Below are 27,485 nucleotides of genomic sequence, written 5' to 3' on the forward strand. Positions count from 1 at the left end.
CGGAAAAATCATCTAAGGGATCATGTTATAATGCAAATGCATGACACTAAATGAACAAAATATCCTAAATATTACCCAAAAAAAAACTACATGGCAAACTATGCAAACTATAAAAAAAACTAAATGGAAAAATATGCAAACTATGTGTGCTAAACTATCATGAATATGCAAATATATGTGACTCACACAAAACTATATTCCTTCAACTACTACCCCCAAACTTAAAATATTCACTATCCTCGGTGAAGGTAATAGTAAGGAATTCAGGCATACCTACTGCGAATCAGAATCATCACCCTCAACTGGTGGAGTGTCAGGTGTATCAGGAGGCGGATACACGGAATCCTCACCAATACTGGCCACTCGATGTCAACCCCGGTTATAACGACTCGTGTATTTTTGAGTTATTTAAAATATGTGATTATTATGGAAATTATTAAATAAAATATGTGTGTTGGTTTTCACCGCTATGTGTTGTTTGATTATTATCCATATGTGATTTATAGTGTACCGGGTTGTCCGCGCGATTAATTATGGGATCGTATTGAATTGTTTTCAATTTCAAAAGTGGATTATTGCAAATTTATTTTCATAAATACTGGAACTATCTTTAAAATTGTTTTTATGCTTTTATAATGACAATATTTATTTTTGGGATTTTATAAAAATTGAAAAATCAATATTTCATCAATTATTTAACCCTGTATGATTTTCTGATTGTATTTATTTGTAAAATTTATATTTAATTCAGAAAATCTTTAAAAATTATGAAACTTATATTTATTTAAGTTTAGAATACTCCTAGAATTTTAAAATTATTTTGAAAATTTTCGGGATCAATTTTACCCGCGCGTTGTTTCGTTTATTTGTTAAAAGCGGGTATAAAGTGTATTTTAAAAATTATTTTAAAATTTCGAAATTTACGTTTTTATTTACTTCGGGATATTTCTAATATTTTAAGACTATTTTCGCGATTTTTAGAATTTGTTTTAAGAGCAGCCCGGTTCGCTAATTATGAAATGCAGATACGAGTTATGTTTAAAAATACTTTAAAAATTTTGAAAAATTCATTTTTTAATAACTTTAAATTATTTGTGACATTTTAAAATTTTATTTGAAAATTTTTTAGATTATTTTATTTGCGCGATAGTTTGTTAAATGGGGAATGCAGGACAAAATTGGAATCCAGGGAACCCATATTTATCCTATTTTACTACGTGGCAGCCAAGAGCAGGAGCAAGAATATTACATAACTACGTGTTCCTTGCTGGTTTCTTTGCAGAATAAATAAATTAAAACAGATATACACAACCATCTCCTTTTCTCTTTCATCTCACCGACTCTCTCTCTCTCTCTCTCTCTCATTTTTCTGTCCTTCCCCGACTCCTGCTTCTTCTTCTCGCGTGCCTATTCATCAATATTTCGGTAATTTCTCAGGCTTGCCGTTGTTCTCTTCCCTAGTCCCCCGTTTCTTTGTTTCAGCCGCCGCCCTTCGCCGTTTTCCGGCGAGGTGGTGGCGCGTGACATGCTATCCGTGCGTGTGTTACAGTTGTGTGTATGTATTGGATCGTGTGTGTGTAAAGTGTGTGTGGGTGTGTGTGTTCAGTTGGGGAGGGGTGTGCTGTTGCTGCCCATGTTCTTTTTCTTATTCTTTCCGGCTTATCTCCGGCTATGTCTGTATGTTCCGGTTGCGTTGTATTTTGTGCGCGTTGCTTCTGTTGGCTGCAATTGTGACTCGGTTGTTGCTGAAATTGATTTTTTTTAATTATTTTGTAGGTTGTGTTGAGTAATATTCGTGATATAAAAATGAAATTCGTGCGGAAATTTTTAATTAATTGGTGAAATTCGTGTCGGATGTCCGTTATAAACGGGAACCCGCAAGTTTTACCGTCGTCGGCGATGAGCCTCGGCGAGCCGACGGTGGACTATGATGATTATATTTTGAGTCCTAATTTAACAAATAAATGTAAAATGTGAATAATAATAGTATTGAATTGACGTTTGGGAAATTGTGAATATTGGTTGTTGTGAATTATTGTGGTGAAGTGACGTCGAATTGTTCGACGGGTTAGTCCGATAAATAAAGGAAGTGCTGCTCAATTTCCGGGAAACTGAACTACGTAAATATGGAAATGTATTCGATGATTATCGGGATGTTGAATGACTATATATATATGTGTGTGTTTATTTTATACGAAACTTGATTGTACAATGTGATGGAATATTTTTCTAAATCGATAACCCTGATTACATAAAATAAAGAGTATGGGTATTTTCCGAAAACGAGCACTGAACCGATTTTCGAGAACGTGAGCCTTAAGTGATACATGTATTATTATATGAAGTATGTTACGAGTCGAATTTTTTTAACGTTCGGGTAGATTGTTAGCGAGGATATGTCAAGCATAATCGAATGTCTAAGTTAGGATATTTCGACCTTGTAGGTTCTAGTGGGAATGCCTGAGAATTGGAATTGGACGAAAGATAGTTGGTGGTGAGTCGAAAAGCTCATTAAGGTCTCAATCAAAGGACTTAAGTGTTGAGGTCGAATCCAGAATGATATAGTGGTTGGACGTAAAAGCCTAAGCGGCAGAATTGGCCCAGAATTGATCAGTAATAGTTGTAAAGCCTTGTAAGGCAAGTATTTCTGAACTTTTCTTCAAGATATATTTCAAATATTTTCAAACTGTTTCATAACATGTTACTATTATTAAACATAACTTCTGTTTTATAATGCATATGGTTCAAACTATTTACCCTTAAACCCTGATTCTTTCTTGATCTTGAGCCGTAAGCCTTATTCTTTGCAAACCGTCCCTTGTTGATCCTCAGACACCAAACTATACAAATATAATACTACTCTTCAAAGATATAATTACCAAACACCAAACACTGAAAGAGAATGATTTGAAAACATAGAAACTTTTATACTTCAATCATTCTTAATAACATCAAAGAACCATATCCTGAAAAATTATTACTGGTTTGATACCTGACCCTTGTACAAACTGAAAACCGTTTCTTATACATACCCTGATATACCCTTGAGATATCCATCATTTTCCTTACATTTTTATGCAAATGTTTAACCATCATTGATTATGCTCTTGTTTTATTGAATCATATTGTTATCATATTGAACTGCTTTAGGATTGGATAGCTTTTATATATGTGGACCAGATTCGTGGTCAGACCATACCAATGGTCAAGTTAGGCCAATGGGTGCCTTGGATCCAGTAATTAGAGCAGTGCTATGTGCTTGCTCGGGGTTAGTGCGTGACTGATCAGCAGCCTAACCTTGGTTTTTTTTAAAAAAAAAACTTAAAATGAATATCCAATTCTAATGATTAGTTAAAAAGAAACTTGATTCCTTTGAATCATCTCATGTGATCATTGTTTAACCTCAGTTATCACTATTATGACTTGCTGAGCTAGTTAGCTCACCCTTGCGATTTTTTTTTTATATTTTACAGTTGAAAAGAATATGGATGATAGTGAAGTTCCTCAGTCCAAAATTCGGGCTAAGGGTCTAGTTGAGTTGAATCGAGCTAGTAGAAGCTTTATGCGGTATAGAGATAGTCAGATTGTAAGAATAATTTTATTATCAATTGTAAGTTAAATTAGTTGGGATTTGGTACGTTGTAATAAAGGTTAAGATTGTGGCTTGTTTTCATACTTTAACCTGTTGCGATCCGTGATTATGTGAAACAGGGTCATTGCAAATAATGTTTCTTATACAGGTTTATATTGTGCATGTGTTGTGGACCCCAAACTTCTGACCCGAGTTTGGAGGGCGTCATACCGGTGGCCCTAAATGCAGTCCCAAGTGCCTGCGTGAGATCGTGTGCAAACCGACTATGGATGTCGCGCATCGCATCCATCCTCCTAGCTAGACGCCTGTATTGCGTCGAACTCAAACCAGCTCCAACATCTGCTCCTGCTACCTCCTGCTGCTGCTGCGACAAGCCAGCCTCCTCTCATAACTGAGCTCTCCAAGCTGCCTTACTCGCTTGCTGCGTACCACCATCATACATCTGATCGCGGGGCACACCTCCTGGCAGATGATCAAATATGTAACCAAGCCCCTTAAGATCGGGCTTACCTCCTCCCCACTCAACCATGCTGTGCAGCATAGAACTGTCAATAGGAGCACTGGGAAGCTGAGGCTGCTCATGTGCGGGCCAATGAACACCAACTGCCACACATAATTTCTTCACAATGGACGCATACGAAATAGCACCTGTAGTACCTCCTCTCAAGAATCTCAAAATCCCCTGATAAATCACCATTCCTAAGTCAATATAATCACCCTGAAGAATACCCCACAGCAGATGAGCACGCTCCACAGTAATCTCATGCACATGTGAAGATGGCATGATGTTAGCACAAATAAACGAGTTCCAAGCCCGAGCAAACCTATTCATGCATGAAGCAGGGAACATGGAGTTATCAGAAGTGCCCATCTTGGACTTCCAGTGAGTCTCAGGCACACATAGAGTAGCAACGATGAGATCCAAATCAAAGTCCTCTGGATTCTTATCGTTCCAAGTGTCCTGACCGGGCTTCCTCGCGGGCTGCTCAATCACCCTCCTGATAGCATCGACACTTTACTCTAAAGTCATCCCCCTCACCACCGTAAAGCCATTCTTCTCTACCTTAGCATTGGCATAGAACTCCCGCACAACACTTATGGACACAGCAACGGGAGCCTCACAAAAAGAAACCCATCCCATCTCAAGAATCATCTCCAACAACTTACCATCCTTCCCTGATGGCAGAAAACCTCGCTCCTTAGCAATAGGCTTCAAGAGAATCCTCGTGTACTCCTCCTCAGCCTCAGGAGTAGAAAACTTGGGCCTCACACCACCCGCATATGAAGAATCAGTGGTGCTGCTACTTACTTGTGTTCTTTGTCTCTTGGGTGCCATTGGGATTGAAGAAGAGAGAATAAAAGTTTAAGTGTTTAGAGAGAAATTGTGTTTTAGAGTTTGTGAAATGTTGGAGAAGTTGTGTATAAGTGTGTGTATTTATAGGTAAAGAGGTGAGAATTTGATATGGAATAGAAGTGGGAATTAATTATGGGAATCGTGGGAATAATGGATTAGATTAGGAGAGGGAATTATAGGATGTGGAAGAGTAAAAATCGGGTTGGAATTGATTTTTAATTAAAAGTCTCAAAATTTCCTTATAAACTGCTATTTTATTTTTCGAACAAGGACCCGGCGCGGGCGCGCTCTATGACAGTGTAGGCGCCCTAGGACAGCACGGGCGCGCTCACTCTCTGGAAAACCGGCGCGGCCGCACACTAGATCAGCACGGGTGCGCTTGGCTCCTGGAAAAACGGCGCGGCCGCGCGCTGTATCAGCGCGGGCGTGCTTGGTTACTAAAGTTGGCCCTGAATTTTTTCTTTTTCTGATTTTTTTGTGTTTTTCTCCTTTCTTCTTGCTTCCTCTACCTACTAATGTACAAAAAACTTGGGTTGCCTCCCAAGAAGCGCTTCTTTTACGTTGCTATCTCGACGTAGAACCTTGAGCTCAAATGGACAATAGAACGGCACTAACCACCTCACGGTTTACCATGTCACCATAATAATGCTTCAACCTCTGACCATTTACCTTGAATGCTTAGGCCGGATCATTCTCAAAAATTTCTACCGCTCCATGTGGGAACACGGTTTTGATTACGAAGGGCCCTGACCATCTTGACTTCAACTTTCTAAGAAAAAGACGAAGATGAGAGTTGAACAAAAGAACTTGTTACCCCGATACAAATGATTTGAGCACTAGACCCCGATCGTGCCACCTCTTGACTTTCTCTTTGTACATTTTATTGTTCTCGTAAGCTTGAAGTCGAAACTCGTCGAGTTTATTCAATTGAAGCATCCTCTTCTTTCCAGCCGCATCCACATCAAGATTCAATTTCTTTAAAGTCCAATATGCCTTAGGCTCATGCTCCACAGGCAAATGACACCCCTTACCATAAACCACCTATAACGGCGACATTCCCAATGGAGTCTTATATGCTGTTCTATACGCCCAAACAGCTTCATCAAGATTCAAAGACCAATCTTTCCTCGATGGACACACCACTTTCTCTAAAATGAGCTTGATCTCTCTGTTAGACACCTCAGCTTGACCATTTGTCTGAGGATGATAAGCCGTGGCAATGCGATGATTTATATTATACCTTTTCATCATAGTAGTGAACTTGCGATTTCAAAAATGCGACCCCTCATCACTTATTATGACTCTTGGAGTTCCAAACCTTGTGAATATCTGCTTGTGAAGAAAATTAAGCACCACCTTCGCATCGTTCGTTGGAAACGCCTTAACTTCAACCCATTTTGACACGTAATTAACCGCCAACAAGATATACTGATTATTACAAGATGAGAAAAATGGCCCCATGAAGTAAATTCCCCAAACATCAAAGACCTCAACCTCTAGAAGCACACTAAGAGGTATTTCATCCCTCTTAGACATATTACCCACATTTTGACATTGATCACATTTCAAAATGAACTGGTGAGCATCTTTAAACAATGTTATCCAAAAGAAACCTGCTTGGAGAACACAAGCTGCTGTCTTTTCTCCACCATAATGTCCTCCATAAGCCGTTGAGTGGCAATATCGCAAGATCCCCCCCGTTTCGCCATAAGGAATACATTTCCTGATGATTTGGTCAGCTCCTTGACGAAAAAGAAACGGCTCATCCCACATATACCACTTTACTTCATGTAGAAACTTCTTCCGTTGAGCATAAGATAAGTCGGGAGGCATGGTATTACTCACAAGGTAGTTCATAATATCTGTAAACCACGGTTCTTCTTCTTGCACTCCAAACAGCTGCTCATCGGGAAAAGACTCATTTATCAATGTCTTATCCAATGAAGTAGCATTAGGATTTTCTAAATGTGAGAGATGATCAGCGACTTGATTTTCAGTCCCCTTTCTGTCTTTAATATCTAGTTTAAATTCTTGAAGCAAAAGAACCCATCTAATCAATATAGGCTTCGAGTCCTTCTTTGAGACGAGATATCGAATTGCAGCGTGATTAGTGTAAACTATCACCTTAGTCCCAAGTAGATAAGATCAAAATTTCTCAAAACCATAGACAATAGCCAAAAGTTTTTTCTCCGTAGTAGTATAATTCAGTTGAGCACCATTTAGGGTCTTACTAGAGTAATAGACCACATGAAATATGTTGTTCTTCCTCTGCCCAAGAACTGCTCCAACTGCATAGTTACTTGCATCGCAAATCATCTCAAAAGGTTCATTCCAATCTGGTAAGGTTATGACCAGTGCCGTGATTTAACTCTTCTTTAATGTCTCAAAAGCTGCAAGGCACTCGTCATCAAACTTGAAAGGAACATCTTTCTCTAGAAAACATCACAATGGCTTTGAAATCTTAGAGAAGTCTTTGATGAAACGCCTATAGAACCCCACATGACCAAGAAAACTGCGAATTCTCTTAACAGAAATAGGTGGAGGAAGATTCTCAATGACCCCCATCTTGGCCTTGTCCACCTCTAAACCCTTACTAGAAACCTTGTGCCCAAGAATAATGCCCTGACACACCATAAAGTGACATTTCTCCCAATTGAGAACCGGATTGGTCTCAACACACCTCTTGAGCACGTCTCCAAGATTTTACAAGCATTCATCAAAAGAATCATCAAAAACAGAGAAGTCGTCCATGAACACCTCCACATTCTGGCCAATCATATCAGAAAAGATGGTCATCATACATCTTTGAAATGTGGTTGGCGCACCACACAGACCAAAAGAAACCCGTCTGAAGGCGAAAGTACCAAATGGACAAGTGAAGGTAGTTTTTTCCTGATCTTCTGGAGCGATACAAATCTGATTGTAACCCGAATAGCCGTCCAGTAGACAGTAGTACTCATGACCAGCCAATCTATCAAGCATCTGCTCAATGAAGGGCAAAGAGAAGTGATCCTTTCTAATGGCTTTATTCAGCTTCCTGTAGTCCATGCAAACTCTCCACCCCGTGACTGTTCGTGTAGGAATAAGCTCATTCTTCTCATTTGCTACCACAGTAATACCACCTTTCTTTGGCACACATTGAACCGGGCTTACCCATGAACTGTCAGAAATAGGATAGATGATCCCTGCATCTAGCCACTTAAGAATTTCTTTTTTCACTACTTCCTTCATTATTGGATTAAGGCGTCTTTGCTGCTCGACCGTAGGCTTGCTACCTTCCTCTAGCAGAATTTTATGCATGCAATAAGAAGAGTTGATTCCTTTGATATCTGCTATAGTCCAGCCAATTGTCGATTTGAACTCTCTCAGAATCCTCAGAAGCTTTTCCTCATCACTACCTGAAAGGTCAGATATAATAATAACAGGAAAAATAGATGCATCACCTAAAAACTCATACCTCAAATTCTCAGGTAAAGGATTAAGCTAAAGAGTGGGAGCTTCCTCAATAGATGGCTTGAGGTATTTAGGAGCTTTGTTCAATTCCTCCATTCCAAGAGATTCAAAAGGCATATATATCTTCCTCTTCCAGGGAGAAGCATTCAAATACTGCAATTGTTCTTCACCTTCGTCATCTTCACTCTCTGAATTCCCCAACAAGGCTTTCTCTAAGACATCGGACCTTAGAAATTGATCAAGTTCTAAAGTAACCACATAATCAACCAACTCCACCTTTAGGCATTCCTCATTTTTCGTAGGAAACTTCATAGCATTAAACACATTAAAAGTTACATCCTGATCCAGCACTCGCATTGTGAGCTCACCTTTCTGCACATCTATCAAGGTTCGGCCAGTCGCCAAGAAAGGTCTTACCAAGATTATGGGAATCTTCTTATCCTCCTCGAAATCAAGAATTATGAAATCAGCAGGGAAGATGACTTTACCAACCTTGACCAAGACATCCTCCACAATACCCGGTGAATATGTAATAGAACGGTCGGCCAATTGTAGGGTCATATAAGTTGGTTTTGGATCAGGTAAGTCTAACTGCTTGAAGATTGACAAGGGAATTAGATTGATGCTATCTCCCAAGTCACATAAGCATCTGTCAAAAGACACTTTTCCAATAGTACACAGAATAGTGAAGCTTCCTGGATCCTTAAGCTTCGGAGGTAACTTCTGTTGTAGCACATCACAATATTCCTCTGTGAGAGCGACAGTCTCTAAATCATCTAGCTTCACTTTCCGAGAGAGAATACCTTTCATAAACTTTGCATAACTAGGCATCTGCTCAAGAGCCTTAGCGAAAGGTATGTTGATATGAAGTTTTTTGAACACCTCTAGAAACTTCACAAATTGCTTGTCCAGCTTTTTCTTCTACAGCCACTTAGGAAAAGGTGGTGGAGGATAGATCTGTTTCTCCCCTGTATTACTCTCCAGAGGAGTGTGCTCAACAGTAGTCTTCCTTGGTTCCGCCTCTACTTCCTGCTGCTCTACTTCTTTCTCAACCTCAGCTTCTTTAGTCAACACTTGAGTTTATTCGGGATTCGTAACCTTTCCAGACCTCAAAATGATTGCCTTTACCAGCTCCTTAGCTTCCCTCTTTCCTGGCACTTCAGTGTCACTAGATAGTGTATCAGGCTGACGATTAAGCAAGGCATTGGAAATTTGCCCAATTTAGTTTTCCAAGGTCTTGATAGAAATAACTTGACTTTTGCACATAAGCTTAAACTCCTCTAATTCAGATTTTTCATTAGCTTGTTGCAGGTGGAGTTGTTGTCTCGGTGCGTATTGCGGTTGCTGAAAACTAGGGGGTTGTACTTCTTAGTTGGATACTGCTGATAAGACTGTTGAACCGCATTCTGAGTGTTGCTCCAACTGAAATTAGGATGATTGCGGTTGTTATGATAATAAGTGGTTGGCACAGGTTGCTGTGAGCGCTGAAAGTTGCTCATAAACTGAGTTGATTCACTAGAAATTACGCATTGATCAGTCTCATGGGCACCAGCACAAAGCTCATAGACACTAGCAATTTGTTTAACTCCATAATTAGCCAACATGTCCACCTTCATCGTCAAAGCCTTAAGTTGGGCAGCTATAGCAGTTGTTGCATCCAACTTTAGAATTCCTGCTACATTTCCCTGAGTTAGTCTCTGGGAAGGAATATGGTACTCATTAGAAGCCATCAGTTCAATAAGTTCATAAGCTTCACTGTAGCATTTAGCCCACAAGGCTCCTCCTGATGTTGCATCAAGCATGGGTCTAGAAGTAGCACCCAATCCATTGTAGAAGCAGTTGATAATCATCCAATCAGGCATGCCATGGTGTGGGAACTTCCTTAGCATCTCCTTATATCGATATCAAGCCTCACACGGAGATTCTCCAGTTTGTTGAGCAAACTAAGTAAGAGCATTCCTGATTGCAGCAGTCTTCGCCATATGGAAGAATTTAGTGAGAAACTTTTTAGCAAGATCTTCCCAAGTGGTGATAGACCCTGTTGGTAGAGAATGTAACCAGCACTTAGCTTTGTCCCTCAGAGAGAATGGAAAGAGGCGTAGCTTGATAGCATCTTCAGTCACATCATTGAACTTGAAAGTGTAGCAGATCTCGATAAAATCCCTGATGTGCATGTTGGGGTCTTCAGTAGGAGAACCCCCAAACTGAACAGAGTTCTATATCATCTAAATTGTGCTTGACTTAATCTCAAAAGTGTTAGCCCTGATGGCTGGCCTGATGATGCTAGACTGAATGTCATTGATCTTAGGCTGAGAATAGTTCATCAAAGTCTTAGGATTTTCTGCTTGATCACCCATCTCTACTAAAGTTGGTTCTTCATCTTTCTCTTCTTCTTCTACCTTCTTTTCTTCTCCAAACACTTCCTTACGAACTACTACCACTTCTTCCTCGACTTTATCCAGTGTTCTCTTACGAGTACGCGAACACGTATGCATACACCCTCGCTAGAGTACCTGAAATAATACAAGGAAACGAATAAGTAACAATGTCCGAGTCAATGAACTATAACGATCACTGATGGAAAGCACATAAACTATAAATTAACACTGCAGTCCCCGACAGCGGCGCCAAAAACTTGTTAGTCGCTAAACATGCGCTAATAATACACGGAAGTATACGAGTTCGCAAGTAGTATAGAATCTTTTCTAGTTCGTTCCCACAGAGACTGGCTTTGGTTAACTAATTAATCTAAGCACTTAAGCAATAATGTATGGTTATTATTCAATGCTAAGACGATAACAAACTGAGGTTGTTTATAACTAAGAATTAAACTAACAATTATAACTAAGAGAACAAGAATGCTTGAATTAATATATATATGACAAACATGGGATTCTAACTTCATTAAATACTTCATTCAATAGCCTTATTATTCTTAACCTTAGCATGCAATGGTGATGACATTAATCAGACAACATGAAACTGATAAAATGCCAACTTTCGTTGCACGAGTACCATACTACCAGGCATCCACAAAAGAGATAGAAACTGAATAGACACCAATTATAATGAGACCCTATATGTCTATAGAATTTGACAACATAACGGTTTAAACACAAGTTATCTATCTTGATTACATAGGACAAGTAAGATGGTTAAAATTACCTACGTATCATGCATAACAATAACATGAACCTATGCTAGCATGGCAAGTTCTAAATCCTTAAATTCATTTTCGCTTCATTAAGAATTAACACACTATCTTATAAGTTTGTGACACTCATAAGACGAATACACATAACCAATACTAGGTTATTATACAATCACTACATACTAAGGCATCAAACAATTTAACTAAAGAAATCCGTAAATAAATCCGCTAGAACCCCACGATAACGATTTGCCTATAATCGGACTCATCATCAACGTGGGTTCCGATGAAAACATGATATAATAAATGTAGTCTTTATAACGAATAAATAAAACCAAGTACGAAACAAGATTAAAGTTCACAAATAAGAAAACTAGCATCCAAGTTACAACTTAGAAATAAGTAAAAACAAGATCTTCTTCGTCTTCGTTGAATCATGCTAAAACGGTCTTCTTACGGCTCTCCTTGAAATGTCTCTGGCTTCTTTTTTTATTAAAAATGAACTAAAGTTACTTATATTGCAGCCCTAATCAGCAAAGAAGTCTTCCAATTCGAATTAGAATAGAATCAGAATTCTGCACCCCGACCGGGCGCGGCCGCGCGCTTGATCAGCGCGGGCGCGCTGGCTTTTTGAACTTCGGGCGCGGTCGCGCGCTTGATTAGCGCGGGCGCGCTGGGATTCTTCCAGAAATTAACTTCTTCATTTTTCTTGCAGATTTGAGCCGGTCTTCCACGAACTTTTATTCCCACGCCACCTTGACACCAAATTAGCACCAAAACAATGCTAATTCACCTGATTACCTAGATAATGCATGCAATGCAAAAACACTAGAAAACACGTTAAAACACTTAACAACTTGAGTACAGACGCATAAATTCAAAGCTTATTAGAGCATTATAAAGTGTCATAAATGCCACTCAACATTGAGCCAGTTGGACGTGCTTGATGAATTTTCAGCAAAAGTTCATTATTTTGTTCAGCAAGAAGCAAAACAGAAATCAGGTCAGAATATTTTTTGAATCCACGTTCACGATATTGTTGCTGCAAGAGCATATTATTGGCATGGAAAGTGGAATATATTTTTTCCAACATATCTTTATTGGTGATATTCTCGCCACATAATTTCAATTGAGATGTAATTTTAAACATGGCAGAGTTATACTCGCTTACACTTTTATAATCTTGCAATCGCAAGTGTAGCCAATTATAGCGAGCTTTAGGAAGTATAACCATTTTTTGGTGGTCATATCTTTCTTTGAGATCCTTCCAAAGTGTTGATGGATCTTTAATAGTCAAATATTCAGTTTTCAATCCTTCATCAAGGTGGTGGCGAAGAAATATAATGGCTTTTGCCTTATCTTGTTCGGAGGTTTTATTTCCCTCTTTTATAGTGTCACTGAGGCCCATTGCACTAAGATGGATTTCAGCTTCAAGAATCCATGTCAAATAATTTTTTCCGGTGACATGAAGTGCGTTGAATTCAATCTTTGTAAGATTCGACATTTTGATTATTAAAAAGAAAGGATAATACACATCAATATCAAGTTAATGATATATCTTAATTTAGAAGTTCACCAAAATTTCATATTTCACATGTATAATAAACATAATAAAAAAATCAGAAACAATTCATGGCCATCAATTTATAATCATGCCCATGAATTTCTGCTGTATCTCAAATTGGTTCTCTTTCATGTGCATGCTTCTTTAACACTTTTATAATAAGCACATTCGGTCAATATTTAAAAATATGCAAGGAAAACATATATGCATTAATATTTAAAAATGCATGATAATATAACATGATGATGGTGCATTGATTTCAATCTAATGGTACATTAAATGCAATCTACTGTATAAAAATGGCTAATTATGATAAAGTCAAATCTGATCAGTTTGAAATAATACCAATTTACTCTATGAAGATGATTTTATCTGAAAAAGTATAAAACACGAAAAATGTAGAAATTCCGGGACCTTTCCAGAATGGTAAGGCTAAATGAAAATTGTGACGACTGAGAATTTTGTGATGTAATTAAGTCAATAAAGTATGCTTTATGTGATGTGATTATAATTATGTGATTAAGTGTTGGTTAATTGTCTTTACTGTATATTAGAATCTAGGAGCGTAAATAGAAGCGTTTTAATTTAAAGAGTCAGCTTAGGAGTTAAGTTGTATTGTCGGGCCGTCAAGTAGAACGGAACTCGTCCTAAAAAGGGATTAAGGTATTTAAAATGTGAACTATGTGTTATTATGTGAAATGAAATGCTTGAGTAAAGTAATGCGTTCTAATGATGTATCGGTCGATAACGATATTGTGAAGCGTAATTGAAACGCTGAGCGTCGGGCCATCAGGCTGAACATGACCCGGTACGCGTCGAAAGGAATAAAATTAAAGAAGGATAAATTTTATGATCAGACATGAGTTGTGATGTGTTCGTATGTGTGCTTTCTTATCTGTATGCATGATTTCCGTGATCTGTTGATATTTTTATGGATTTAAGGGAATTATTTGATTTAAATAAGGTTTATTTAACCTTCGCACATTTTTATAAAATTATCTGAGTGAGATAAAGGTATGAGATTTGTTCTGTTATCTTCGTAATAGTCCTAGAGACTTTCTAAAAATTATGGACGGATTTATTTGGTGATCGTTGCATTATAAATTGATTTTTATGTGATAAAATGCTATTATTAGCACAAACTTGTGAAAATCATATAAAATCAATTGTTCGCTCAAAAGTTTATTATGAGTAATGGTTGGAAAGCTAATTTCGAGATCTATGTCTTAAAATTATCATTTGCAAAAAAAATCAACTTTTCGAGAGGGATATATTCAATATTCGATTTCTATCTTATTTAAGTAAAAAGAAAGGATTAATCAAACAAAAAGGGATTTAGTAGATTACTAAAATACCCTTGGCCCTAATACAAATATAAACTCACTCTCCCCCCCTTCTTTCTTCTTTCTTTTCCCGTGAGCATCCTCCCCCTCTCCCTAACTTTCTTTCTTCCTCTCTCTCGAACACTCTCTCTCTCTCTCTCTCTCTCGGCTCTCTCCCCATCTCTCTTCTCTCTCTTGCATGCAACACCGAATACTCGCTCAAATTCAAAGATATTACCATCTATAGCTTCTATTTTCGGTATACTACTCAAACACCACTTGCATGTAAGTGTTTATGTAAGTGTTTATGGTTCCATCTCTATGGTTGTGTTCAAGGAAATACGATTTCTTGATACATGATCATAAGAGAAGATTCAAGAGATTTTGTGGTTTAAAACTCAAGAGGAGACCCGTTATGGGCACTCTTAAGTTCGACCACCATCGGCCATGATCCAAGGAGAGCCGGTGGAATTTTAAGAAAATGATATATTAATGTGATTTTTGAGTTTTATGCTCTTTAAAAATTTTATGTAGTTATTGCATGTCTTGGTTTCTTGAAAAGTTCAAAAAGAGTTTTGTACTTCCTTTGAAATTTAAGTGTGTGATTGATAAATGGATTGCTATGAATGTATTAAAAGAATTTGGATTTGTGTAATTGATTTGATGCTTAAGGAATCGAATTTGAGGGTTGCATGTTGGGAATTTTGGTTCGGCGTTGTACTAATAAAAAGGGGAATTGGATTTGGTGACTTGAACTTAGTATAAACTAAGCTTATTTAGTGAGAAATGTGATTGCATGTTGGTTTAAAAGAAGAACTAGTGAATGCATGCTTGTTTAATTGGATAATGTGATTAAGGCTTGAGTCACTAAGTGATGCTTTGTTTGTGATTCGAAAATCGTGATGAAAATGAGTTGAATGTTTAAGATAAGGTGAAAAACAAGTTGAAATTGTGATTTAAAACCTTGCATGTGTGATTTCTTAAAAAACCCGAATGGGTCTTATGGTTAAAAAGAAGATTAAGTGGATTTTTGTGAGATTATACGCTAATTATCTTAGTTACTAATAAGAACTTGGTTGCATGTCATTGATTGGATGATGCTTTTGTTCGAATTTGATAATTAAAAGAGGGTGTTGATTTTCGATTCTTGATGTGATTATGATTCGGTTTTTGGATTAAAAAGAAAGAAGCTTAATTGTGTAAAAGACCCTTGTAATTTATATACTAAAGAGGTTTATTGTGTTTGATTATATGATATTGAAATTGAGTACATTTGGTTGTGTTTTAGGTTTAGAGCCGAATGGTATATAAGTAGAAAAGCGATTGATTTGGTTTCATTACCTTGCTAAGTGATTGCATGTGAAATTCTAGGAGATATGTGATTCATTTGTTTGATTAAATGATGTTATGGTTCAAATTAAGGAATAAAAGAAAAAGGAAATTAAGTGGTTTGATATTAAAGAACTATAAGTGACAGTTATGGTCGCAAAAGATTTAGTTATGAATAAATCATGTACTCGTAAGAGTTATATTGATGTGATTTGAAGAATAGTTAAGGTTAAGCAAGTATGAGTTGATTGATGAGTATATAAAGATATAAAGGCTATGAGAAAGGAATGTGTTATGTGTTATGTGCATATGTGTATAAGCTATACTTGTATATTTGAGTCAAGAGTATAATCGAGCTATCGTATTGAGTGATCATTCCGGGAACGAGAGTTGAGAAACTGATTAAGGTTTTGATTTTTTTATAGATTCGGAGCGTGAGGGCATTCACGCTAGGAAAGGGAAGGGTATACTAGGTGGCAGTAGTTCAACCTTCAGGAAAGCGAATTCAGACAAGTAACTCTCATTACTTGTGTAAATGGTTATAGAGAGGTTATTGTTCATACCATGTAGAGTATTGAACTGTTAAAATAATGAACCCCTGTTAATGATTCGAGATACCCTGTCTTGATCTTGTTAAACTGTTATTGACAAGCTTATTAATTCAACCCTTTGGTAACCTGTCTTTCCTGTTCAAATTAATTGTTATACTATGAACTGTTATAAATCCTATAATTACCTTTATGAACCCCTTGTAATGATACCATATTCCTTGATCACCATATTTCCTATTGATCCTTGAAACAGATATTGATTCTTCTAACTTAAGTACCTTGATATCATTGATTCAATATCCCTAGAATTGCTCTTTCCTATTCTTGATTCATTTCCTTAAGTTTGATTTCTTGAAATTGAATCTAAGAATGAGTTTCAACTTGAAATAGTCCGAATGATTTCATATTCTAGGTAATGATAAAATGAATTTAGAAAACCTACTTTTTCCAATTCAAGGTTTTCCAAACGAATTCCTGATGGATTGGATTGGACGTAAGAGGCTAGTGGGACTAGTCCAGTCATTGTAAGAGGTTAGCGGGGCTAGTCCAGTTTAAGGCTGAAATTATGTCGTATGGTACCTTAATGATCGGATGGAGGTCGTACGGGCTGATCACCCGTATTATAATGAAATGAAAGATAAAGTGGTCCAATCAAGGGTTCTATATTGATTTTAAAAAGGAATGGAAACTTCCTACTCAGTAATGAATTCTTTGAAAATGAAAATGGTTTATATTGCGTTGAAAAGAGTTGATTGTGATATTGTAAAGCTTAAAGCTCATGAACCCTGATTTTAATCTATTGATCATATAATTGATTCCATATAATGAAAATATTGTCGCTTTCCTTCTTGAAAGATCTGTTTTGATCCTTTAATGATTTGTGGTGAATGTCGGCTTTCACCCTGCTTTGAGCCTTGTTCCATGAAAGCCCCACACTTTTCCTTCATAACCTTTCCTTAACCCGAAAGATGGAAATCTGCCACCTAGAACTGATAAAGTAGAATGCCCTGAGTTTGGTAAAATAAATTGTGGATTTCATATCATAGAACTGCTTTATAGTTACTTGCTGAGTTTTATACTCATATGTTTTGTTTTAATCTAACCTTGACAGTTAAGCAAGGAGATGGTCAGGCTTAGGCGCACTACTCGTAAGAGCGTACCTAGTGGACCCTATCGTGTTGAGGGCTTCCAGTTGCCAGAGCAGGTAGAGATGTTTTTGAGTGAGAAAGCGCTTAGCCAGAAGGTTGTAAAGATACAATGGGTTATCTGTCGGTTCCAAGTCGGGATCGACTATGTCTATTTTATATTATTTTGGGGTTGTAAGTTATATTTTATGGTTGGTAGTTGTAATCTTGTCTCATACTTTATCATGTTTGATCCTGTTGGTAGTTAATCGGGGTTTATGTTTATATAATTATTAGATTAAAGGTGTGTGGGTCCTCATTTCCTAACCTCGAGATTGAGGGCGTCACAAAAATGAACAAGTAACGAATTCAGAAAATAGATATTTGTGAACTGTAGAATCAGAATCAGCTCCTAATTATGATAATATTTTAATATTTAAGACATCGAAATCGCATTATATGGTAATGGAATGTAAAGACAAAAGGTAGATATCGAAAAGCGATTTTCAGAATGGTATGACTCATAATATTTGAATTAATATTCAATTTAATATGAATTAATATGAATAATGAATCAGATACAAAATATACAAGAATCAGGCACAAAACAAGCACATAAAGATCATCCAATTGCAACTGAAGCAAAATAAACTAAAAATAGTGTACTTACCTGGTGGATAAACTGAAATAACGTAGAATCCTTCTTCTTCTTGAATTTCCAACACCTATTTAAACTTTGATAATCTCCTTTCAACACTTAAGTAAAATTGATCTCCTTATTTTATAAGAAAATCGTGATGATAACGTATTATATAATATATAATATAAAAGTGGAGAGAGTCAAAAAGAACTTAAGATTTCATGTTTATTGATATCATAAAATAATGTACATGCAAGCTTTTTATAGGTTTTTAAAACATATGTTACTTAAAAAGTGAAAAATCAAGAGTTTTGTCAATTAATGGGATAAAGCTGAAAGGTTAAAGGACATCTAAAAAATTAAGAGTCATACAATAATATCATAACATATGCATATTTATTGTAAATTTGAATATCCAAGGGGTTATGTGTTTTCCATGGAGTATTTTTCGCTATCTCAGTTGATAGTTGTTATTTTCATTATTTTGTTTTAATAACTCGTAGATTAAGCCTTCACCCGTATAAATCAGATGAATATTTAGAGATACACATGATATACCAACGAATGTATAAAATAAATATTAAATCATGTTTCTTTATTTTTCGCTAATCTAACACGTCCATATGTTTCGAGATTAATGCACCACCGATTTTGACTACACATGCCCCTCCTTGTATCACTCTATACCATCTGATATTTTCCCCACAAAATTTATTAATCTCTGTCAAGACAAAGTTGGAACCCTTTGTTCCATTACCAATTGAACCAAATTAGCTGTTTTATCAGCTAATAATTTTCTGATCTCCATTTCCAAACTACCCTAGTAGTTTGGCGAAAAAACCAACGATCAAAATGGAATAAAAGGTCATAGTGTGTAGAGATTCTTCTCCATCATTGTTTAATTTGTACCGAGCAAACATATAATGGAGAAGAGAGGAACCGTATTGATGAACAAATATGAGCTCGGTAAAATGCTCGGGCAAGGTACATTTGCCAAAGTGTATCATGCCCGACATCTCTCAACTGGCCAGAGCATTGCTCTTAAGATCATTGACAAAGACAGAGTCCTTAAGGCCGGTTTAATAGATCAAATTAAACGAGAAATATCGATTATGAGGCTGGTTAAGCACCCTAATGTTGTGCAGCTACATGAAGTCATGGCAACGAAAACTAAAATATATTTGGCTTTGGAGCATGTCAAAGGTGGAGAACTTTTCAATAAGGTTGCTAAAGGTAGGTTAAAAGAAGCCTCTGCAAGAAAATACTTTCATCAATTGATAGCAGCTGTTGATTTTTGTCATAGCCGCGGTGTGTACCACCGTGACCTCAAACCTGAAAACCTACTTCTTGATGAATTTGGCAACCTTAAAGTTTCGGATTTTGGATTGAGTGCATTTCATGAATCAAAAAGGCAAGACGGTCTTCTCCACACAACATGTGGAACTCCAGCTTATGTTGCACCAGAGGTTCTCCTTAAGAAAGGTTACGATGGGGAGAAGGCGGATATTTGGTCATGTGGTGTTATACTTTATGTTCTTCTTACTGGTTATCTGCCATTTCATGATTCAAATCTCATGGTAATGTATAGAAAAATTAGTCGAGCCGACTATAAATGTCCTCGTTGGTTTTCTTCTGATGTTAAAAGGCTTCTGTCTAAACTTCTTGATCCAAACCCGGCTACAAGAATGACTATTGACAAGTTAAGAGAAAACCCTTGGTTCATGAAGGAGATGAAGATAGAGATCCCAGAGGCGAAAGTAGAAGATGATCATGTTCCAAATGCCAACAACTCATCTCCACGAAGTGTTCTAGATAACTATCCTGAGATAGATTTGGAGGGTAATAGTGATGATGATACTTGTGAACCTGACCAAAAAGCGACTTATTCTTCAGTGAAGCCTACTACATTGAATGCATTTGAGATAATTAACTCACTTTCGCGTGGTTTTAATTTGTCTGGACTGTTTGAGAATAATGTGGTCGGGGCTCATAGATTTACTACTCAAAAGCCAGCATCAGTGGTCATGTCCAAGCTTGAAGAAGTTGCAATGACAGAGAGTTTCAATGTGAAGAAAACTCAAGATGGAAAGGTGAAATTACAAGGATGCAAACAAGGCCGAAAAGGCCAATTAGCTATTGATGCAGAAATTTTCGAGGTAGCACCATCGTTTCACTTGGTTGAGATGACGAAAACATCCGGTGATACCTTAGAATATTGCAAATTTTGTAATCAAGATTTGAGGCCTTCTCTAAAGGATATTGTATGGACTTGGCAAAGTGATAAACACCAGGTGCAAGAATAGAACATTCAATTTATTAGATATTGTTCACCAGGTGCAAGATTGAAACAACTAATCAGACGACAGGTTACATACAAGGTAAATGGCATTAAATTGAATTGTACTTATGTGTCCACAACAGTCTCATTAGTTACATTCACGAGTATATGTTCTGAAGACATGGCTTCTTGACAAATTCATGGACCTGAATGCCATGGAAATTAATGGCTATTTTGCTTTCCTGTTTAGAAATTTCTTATTAAATAGTTATTAATAACAAAATTATATGTGCACATTCATTTCATTACTAATAGTATAATTTACAATAACTTGTTTTAGTTGCATACCACCATAAAGAACCGGCCATAAACTGTAAGGTCTTATCAAATTTGAAGAACAGCAGGAGTCTGAAGTTCTGGATGCCTGCACTGAAGAATGAGTCATCTTAGTCAGCCGTCCGAACGGAGACACGGCTGTGATGAAAAGTTCATAGTATTCATTTGTCACTCATGTATATTATAACATGAGACATGTAAATGTTCATAAATGTAATATAATTTCATTCGGGCAGTTCATAGTGAATCAATATAATCAATTAATCTGAAAATGAGACAATTTGCATGCTCCTCTCTTTGCTTCTGAATCTTTACCCTCAAGATAATCCTTTATCAATACCTTTTTCACTAAGAAAATTTAATGTAAATTGTGTAATGTAACCAGTTCACTAGCTTATTTACCTATGAAATTCGAAAACAAAATTTTAACCATCTAGGTGATTGGCCGGGTTGCAAGCTACATAGTTCAGACTTCAGAGTATGAACTCAGAACTAGTGATTTTTTGGCTGCTAAATCTATTGGTTGGAAAACTGACACTGAGACCGCGAATGGATCAAGTTTTACCAATTTCACAACATCATTTGTGAGTTAGGTTTCCCTGTATTGTCGGCACTTTGAGCACCAAAATGGGATATGTACATAAAATTTAGTAACATTGAAATTTTAAAATGATCGAAAAGGATCTGTTTTCCAACTCAATATTGCAGCAACTACATGATGCTCATTAGAAACATGTTGATTGTAGTGTACGTACAGACATTTTTCTGTATGAGTTGCAAGCTATTTTTATTGGAATAGCGAGCGGGGTCTTAAAGAAGACAACTACCCCAATACTGGCTCGCACGTACTTTGTTTCTGCTGAAACTCAAACTCTCGACCTTCCACTAGAGTGAGAAACTGTGATACTGCTTTGATCGAAAACACAGACTAGAATATACTACGTGAAGACTTGGCAATGTAGCACCAGTAGTATCAAGTACTAACAAAATGAAAGACCTTGTATCAGATAGTCCGCAAATTGTTATCTGTAGCTTATACATAACTTGGTGCCCTTGCTTCATTTTCTGTACTACCGCAACTACTTAACTAATTTGAGACTGGTGGTGCATGCCTGTCTTTTATATGTGAAATGAGCTTTTTCCTAATTTACAGAAACTAAGCCCCGGTATAAAACATTCAACTAAGCTGACAAGCTCATTTGATGCAACCAAGCTGTTTTAGAAAACACATTTTGAACATTCGACATGTTATTATTTTTAAACCTGTAATCACCTACTATTTGCAGTTATTTCTAATATGTAACTTTAGAAAAATTAAGTTTTAATACACAGTTAACAGTATTTTTGTAAGTGGAGGGGGTTAATTTTATTATTACAAATAAGCTTTTTAAAATAATGGTAAATTCACCCCTATAAATTCAAATAGAGTCCCAGATTGTAAAATTTCTGCAACGATCAGTATTTAGAAATTCAATTGCTGGTATTGGTCCATTACCTAAATATCAGTTTCGCTTTATTCCAAATTCTAGGAAAAAAATGGAAAGGACTTTGGATATTCCGGACTAATATTCGCATGATATGAATTCTCATTTTCCTTAATACAAATGAGATGGATATCTCCTTTTAAGAAAAACATGTACTACTAATGTAAACCAGTTTAAATACTGTGCATCTCACCGTTCCACTTAATATTTAAAATTTTTATCTATTCCATTATATTATAAATTTAAAATATTGATATAAATATATAACAATAATAAATTTATAAAAAAAATTAGGATAACCCGTGGTCGTAACTGATAATAACTGATAATAATACTATATCCACTAGTTTAACGATTTAGTAGTTTAGCAAATATATAACACTATTTATTTTAATAATATGATAAGGTGTGGTTGTTTAATAGGATAAGTAGACTATGTGTGTAGTAATTTAATAATTTAATATTTTAGAGGATATATAAAACTATTTATTTATATTTTTAATAACTGAAATTAGGGGATAACCGTTAAACCAAATTATACTCCATTCCAGTTATTATAGTATATACTAGCTTAAATCTCATGCGATGCACGGGTTCCCGTTAATATTTAAAACTTTTATTTATCCCGTTACATTATAATGTAAAATATTTCTATAACTATATAATTATTATAAAATTATAATAAAAATAATAGAATAATATGTGATCATAGTTTACTAGGATAAGTAGAATATGTCTAGTAGTTTAACAATTTAGTAGTTTAGCAGATTTATAATACTATTTATTTATTTATTTTAAAATAGGATAAGTTGTGGGTGATAGTAGTTTAGTAGGATAAGTAGATTATGTATAATAGTTTAACAATTTAGTAGTTTAGCGGATATATAACACTGTTTATTTTATTTTTTTAATAACCAAAATTAGGAGATAACCGTTGAACCAAATTATACCACATTCCGGTTATTATAATATAGTATAGATACTAGCTTAAATCCCATGCGATGCACGGGTTTCCGTTAATAAAAATTTATTTATCTCGTCATATTCTAATTTTTAAAATATTTTTGTAAATATATAATAATTATAAATTTATAATAAAAATAATAGAATAATTTTAGTAGAATAAGTAGACTCTGTCTAATGGTTTAACAATTTAGTAGTTTAGCGGATATATAACACTATTTATTTATTTTTTAATAATAGGGTACGTTGTCGTCATAGTTTAGTAGGATAAGTAGTCTATATCTAGTAGTTTAACAATTTAGTAGTTTAGCAGGTATATAACACTATTTATTTATTTTCTTTAATAACCAAAATTAGGGAATAACCGTTGAACCAAATTATACCCCATTTCAGTTATTATAGTATAGTATAGACTAGCTTTACAACCCGCACAGGTCTTTATTAATATTCTTATATTATTTAAAATTATAATTAAAAAAATTGGATCATTACCTTATTAGTATATTTATAAATAATAATATAAATATTTGTTATTGGCGCGGTCGAACCTGAATCTTGTGTAGTGTATAAATAATAATATAAATATTTGTTGTTGGTGGTGTTCGAACTTAGAAGCTTTAATAGTGTATAATTAATAATAAAAAGTGATGACTTGATTAAAAAGATCCGACAAGTATAAATGGGGATAACCAAACCAATCAAAAAAAGGCATATCAAATTATACATGATCATTATAGTATAATATAGAAGTATAGATAAGGAGATGATCGGCGGCAAGTAACTTTTACGTCATACTAGCTTTACAACCCGTGCGAAGTCCAAAATGACTTATCGAGAAGTCCAAAATGGCTTATAGAGAAGTCTCAGAGATATCGACAAGTCAAATGAAGATATGAAAATTGGAGATATCGATAAGTCAAATTATTATTAGATATCTCAGAGATATTTACAAGTCAAAATGTATAAAGAGATCTCTGAGATATCGACAAGTCATCTTTGCATATAGAGAACTCAGAGATATCGACACGTCAAAATGAAGATATGAAGATTGGATATATCGATAAGTCAATTTCTCATCAGAGATCTCAGAAATATCGACAATTCAAAATGCATATAGCGATCTCAGAGATATCAACAAGTCATTTTTACATGCAGAGATTTGGAGACTTCGACAAGCCAAGTTCACTTATAGAGAACTCAGAGACCTCGACAATTTAAAGACACTTATCGAGAACTCAGAGTTCTCGATAATCCATTATATTTATCGAGATGTCATTTCTCTATAGAACAAATTGGAGATCTCGATATGAACCTCAAGTACAGAATGCAGACAAGTTAAATATTCAAGATTATCAATCAACAAACAATCTAATCACTTAGATTGAAAAGTCTACAAAAGCAGCTTGAAGAGTGCAATATCAAGGGTCAAGATTAACTGACAAAGGAAGATCACAGATCTACAAGATTTGCAAGGATTAACTAAGCCTGAAATGGAAAGCTTTAGAGATAACTTAAAGTAGGGTTTAGTACATCTTATTGCATGCTATGTAAACATGTGTTTACTAATCTATAAAGTAATCACGGTTCCTTTATTTTTTAGTGTAACAAACATATCTAAATTTTCTTGTACTCTCTCAAGGAAGAAGTTGAGTTCTTATATTCTTAAGAACCCAGAAATTTGTAGCAAGACATACTTAATTTTAATACAAATTAAATGAGTTTTAAAATACTGTATTTGTTGTGCATGTTCTTTATATTCTTCTAAATATAGTATCTCTACAATCAAACTGCTTTGTTCACCACCTTTCTAAATCAGTCTTAAAAAGCCTAAAAATCAATAAAACACGTTCACCCCCTGTGTTGCACTCAACATCTAACAATTTGTATCATCAGTCGCAAGCGTATAAACTGAATTAAATAGGCTTATTATACTAAGATAATCTCAAGTAAATTTAATTATATCTATCATGTTACAGTTAATTAGATCATGAACAAACCTATAATATTTACATTATCCACTTTGTACTATTTTGGACTAATTTCTTGACACCTTTACAATTTTTCCTTATGAATATGACTTCACACTAAAAGACAAGAGGCCAGCTGACAAAATAAGATATTGTCAAATTAGAGATTCTGCAACGAAAGAGCAACGGGATGAACGTAATGATAAATGTTGGAAGTAATATGCAGCACGAGTAGTATCGACTAAGTTTAGTTTTTTTTCTTTATTTTATAGAATTATTCAATCAAATGATGATCTCTCGAGTTATATGCAAAAATAGAAAGATGTTGCTGAAGAAAAAGAAAAAGAACCTAAACTAGATGGGAATCTTCTAGATCTTAGCTGAGGTTGTTTAAAAAAATTATAATTATATATCCGTATATATACATACTTTGTACTTTATTTGGTTGATTTATTAGTACCTTTTTAATAATTGATATCCATCTACATAAGTTTTTTTTATTTTTGTTAGTAGTCAAGACATTGCACTAATATTCCTCGGTAAGACGAGATGTTTAGCTTCGTGCATTGGAATTAGTTTTACTGGAAAAGAATAAAACTAATTCAAAAAAATCATATTTATTAGAATATATATATATATATGTATATATACATATATTAGGGTATTTTTGGTATTTAGCTTATATTTGATTTTCTATATAAGTTCAGACATGTATTATAAATTTTGTGTTGATTGTAGTAAAGTTTTACGTATGTATTATATCTCTAAAGTTAACATGGTATCAGAGTTAGGTTTCGAGTGATTTGAGTGTCAAATTTAGGGATGATCGTGGAAATTTAGTTGAATCATTAAATAGATAGAGTTACATTACAATAACAAAAGTTTCTTGAAAATTCGCAGGAATTTTCTGCCCAGATTAGCCAACTTATTTTTACGATTCCCAGAGTTTCAACCGTCGGATCATCCTGAAATTTTAACCACACATTCTTTGCATTAGTATCTAAATTTTGAACGGTGGAAATCATATTTGGTGCTCCAGAAATCAATTTTTTTATGGTTCCAACAGGTAACTGTTTACTTTTAGTTCATTATTTTCATCGTTGTTGATCTTATAATTTGGATTATTTGATTGATTTGATTTTGTAGTACTCGATTATTGGGATGTTACAATTTTAGTAATTGATTTATCTGCTTTAGATTTGATATTAGTTTTGGATTTGCAATCGGAATTGAAATTGGTTTTCCATCTACTTTCGGATTTGATTTTGAATTGAAATTGGTTATATTGAGTTTGGATTTGATTTCGGGTGCGGTTTCTTGATTGAATTTGGATACAATTTAAATTTGGTGTTGAATTTAGATCCGACTGTGTTTCTGATTTGCTTTGAGCTTAGTTTCAGTAGTATCTCGACATGTATGTCTCATCATCAACAGGTCTTTTGTCAACTTGTACTTCAAGTTTATTTTCTTCTCTATGGATTCTGGATTCGGGTTCATCTCATCACATGTCTCCTCATTACTCGTCTTTCGTTTCATTTTCTTATGATTCATCTTTATCCATCCTGATTGTTGATGGCACTCATATGCCATTACAAGGTGTTGGTTGTGTAATTACCCCAACGGTGTCTCTCTTTGATGTTTATTATATTCCGGATCTCAAGTTAAATCTTGTTTCGGTTAGTCAATTATGTGAATCTGGTTACTTGGTTTTTTTTTCTTCTACTACTTGTTGTGTTATGGATCCGAGATCTAAAAAGGTAATTGGGAAAGGTCGTAAGTAGTGAGGACTTTATGTTTTGGATGAACTCAATGTATTTGTTGTGGGAACTCCTAGTGTTAATTTATCATCTTTTCTTTTGAGTGATTTGTCTTCTGACTTCTACATATGGAATGCTCATTTAGGTCATATTTCTCAATCTCGTTTACAATTTTTAGTTTCAACTCGAGCCTTGGGACAACTAAAAGCTCATGATATTTCTAACTGTAGCGATTGTAAATTAGCAAAATTCGCTGCTTTACCTTTTTATAATAGTGTAACGTATTCTCTTGCTCCGTTTGATATTGTGCATTCTGAGGTGTGGGGACCTGTTCCTATGCCCACAAAAGGAGGATCTAGATAGTATGTTTCATTTATTGATGATTTCATTGTTTATACGTGGATTTATCTTATGAAGCGTATGTCTTAATTTTTGGATATTTTTAAAGATTTTAGAACTCATATAAAAACTCAACATAAAGCTATCATTAAATGTTTTCATTGTGATTTGGGAGGTGAATATAACTCTAATGCTTTTTTCGCTTGCTTGCTTCTGATGAGACTATACGTCAGACCTCATGTACTGACACTCCTCAACAGAACGGTGTTATTGAAAGAAAA

General features: G+C 35.3%; 1 protein-coding gene and 1 non-coding gene across 2 annotated transcripts; both read left to right on the forward strand.

Moving 5' to 3' along the window:
* Window positions 1–10,259: 10,259 nt before the first annotated feature.
* LOC141675401 (small nucleolar RNA R71) lies at window positions 10,260–10,366 on the forward strand. The gene has a single exon (XR_012556057.1). It is a non-coding gene; the product is annotated as a small nucleolar RNA R71 (small nucleolar RNA).
* Window positions 10,367–18,810: 8,444 nt separating this feature from the next.
* LOC141670891 (CBL-interacting protein kinase 5-like) lies at window positions 18,811–21,002 on the forward strand. Its single transcript, XM_074476948.1, has 2 exons — window positions 18,811–20,458; window positions 20,699–21,002. The coding sequence occupies exon 1, from the start codon at window positions 19,004–19,006 to the stop codon at window positions 20,381–20,383; it is 1,380 nt and encodes a 459-aa protein (XP_074333049.1). The 5' UTR covers window positions 18,811–19,003; the 3' UTR covers window positions 20,384–20,458; window positions 20,699–21,002.
* Window positions 21,003–27,485: the final 6,483 nt, after the last annotated feature.

Source organism: Apium graveolens, chromosome 7 (assembly GCF_009905375.1).
Source record: "Apium graveolens cultivar Ventura chromosome 7, ASM990537v1, whole genome shotgun sequence".
NCBI lineage: Eukaryota > Viridiplantae > Streptophyta > Magnoliopsida > Apiales > Apiaceae > Apium > Apium graveolens.

What these genes read in the sequence shown, in the direction of transcription:
- LOC141670891 (XM_074476948.1), top strand. Translation starts at nt 19,004, where the DNA reads ATGGAGAAGAGAGGAACCGTATTGATGAACAAATATGAGCTCGGTAAA.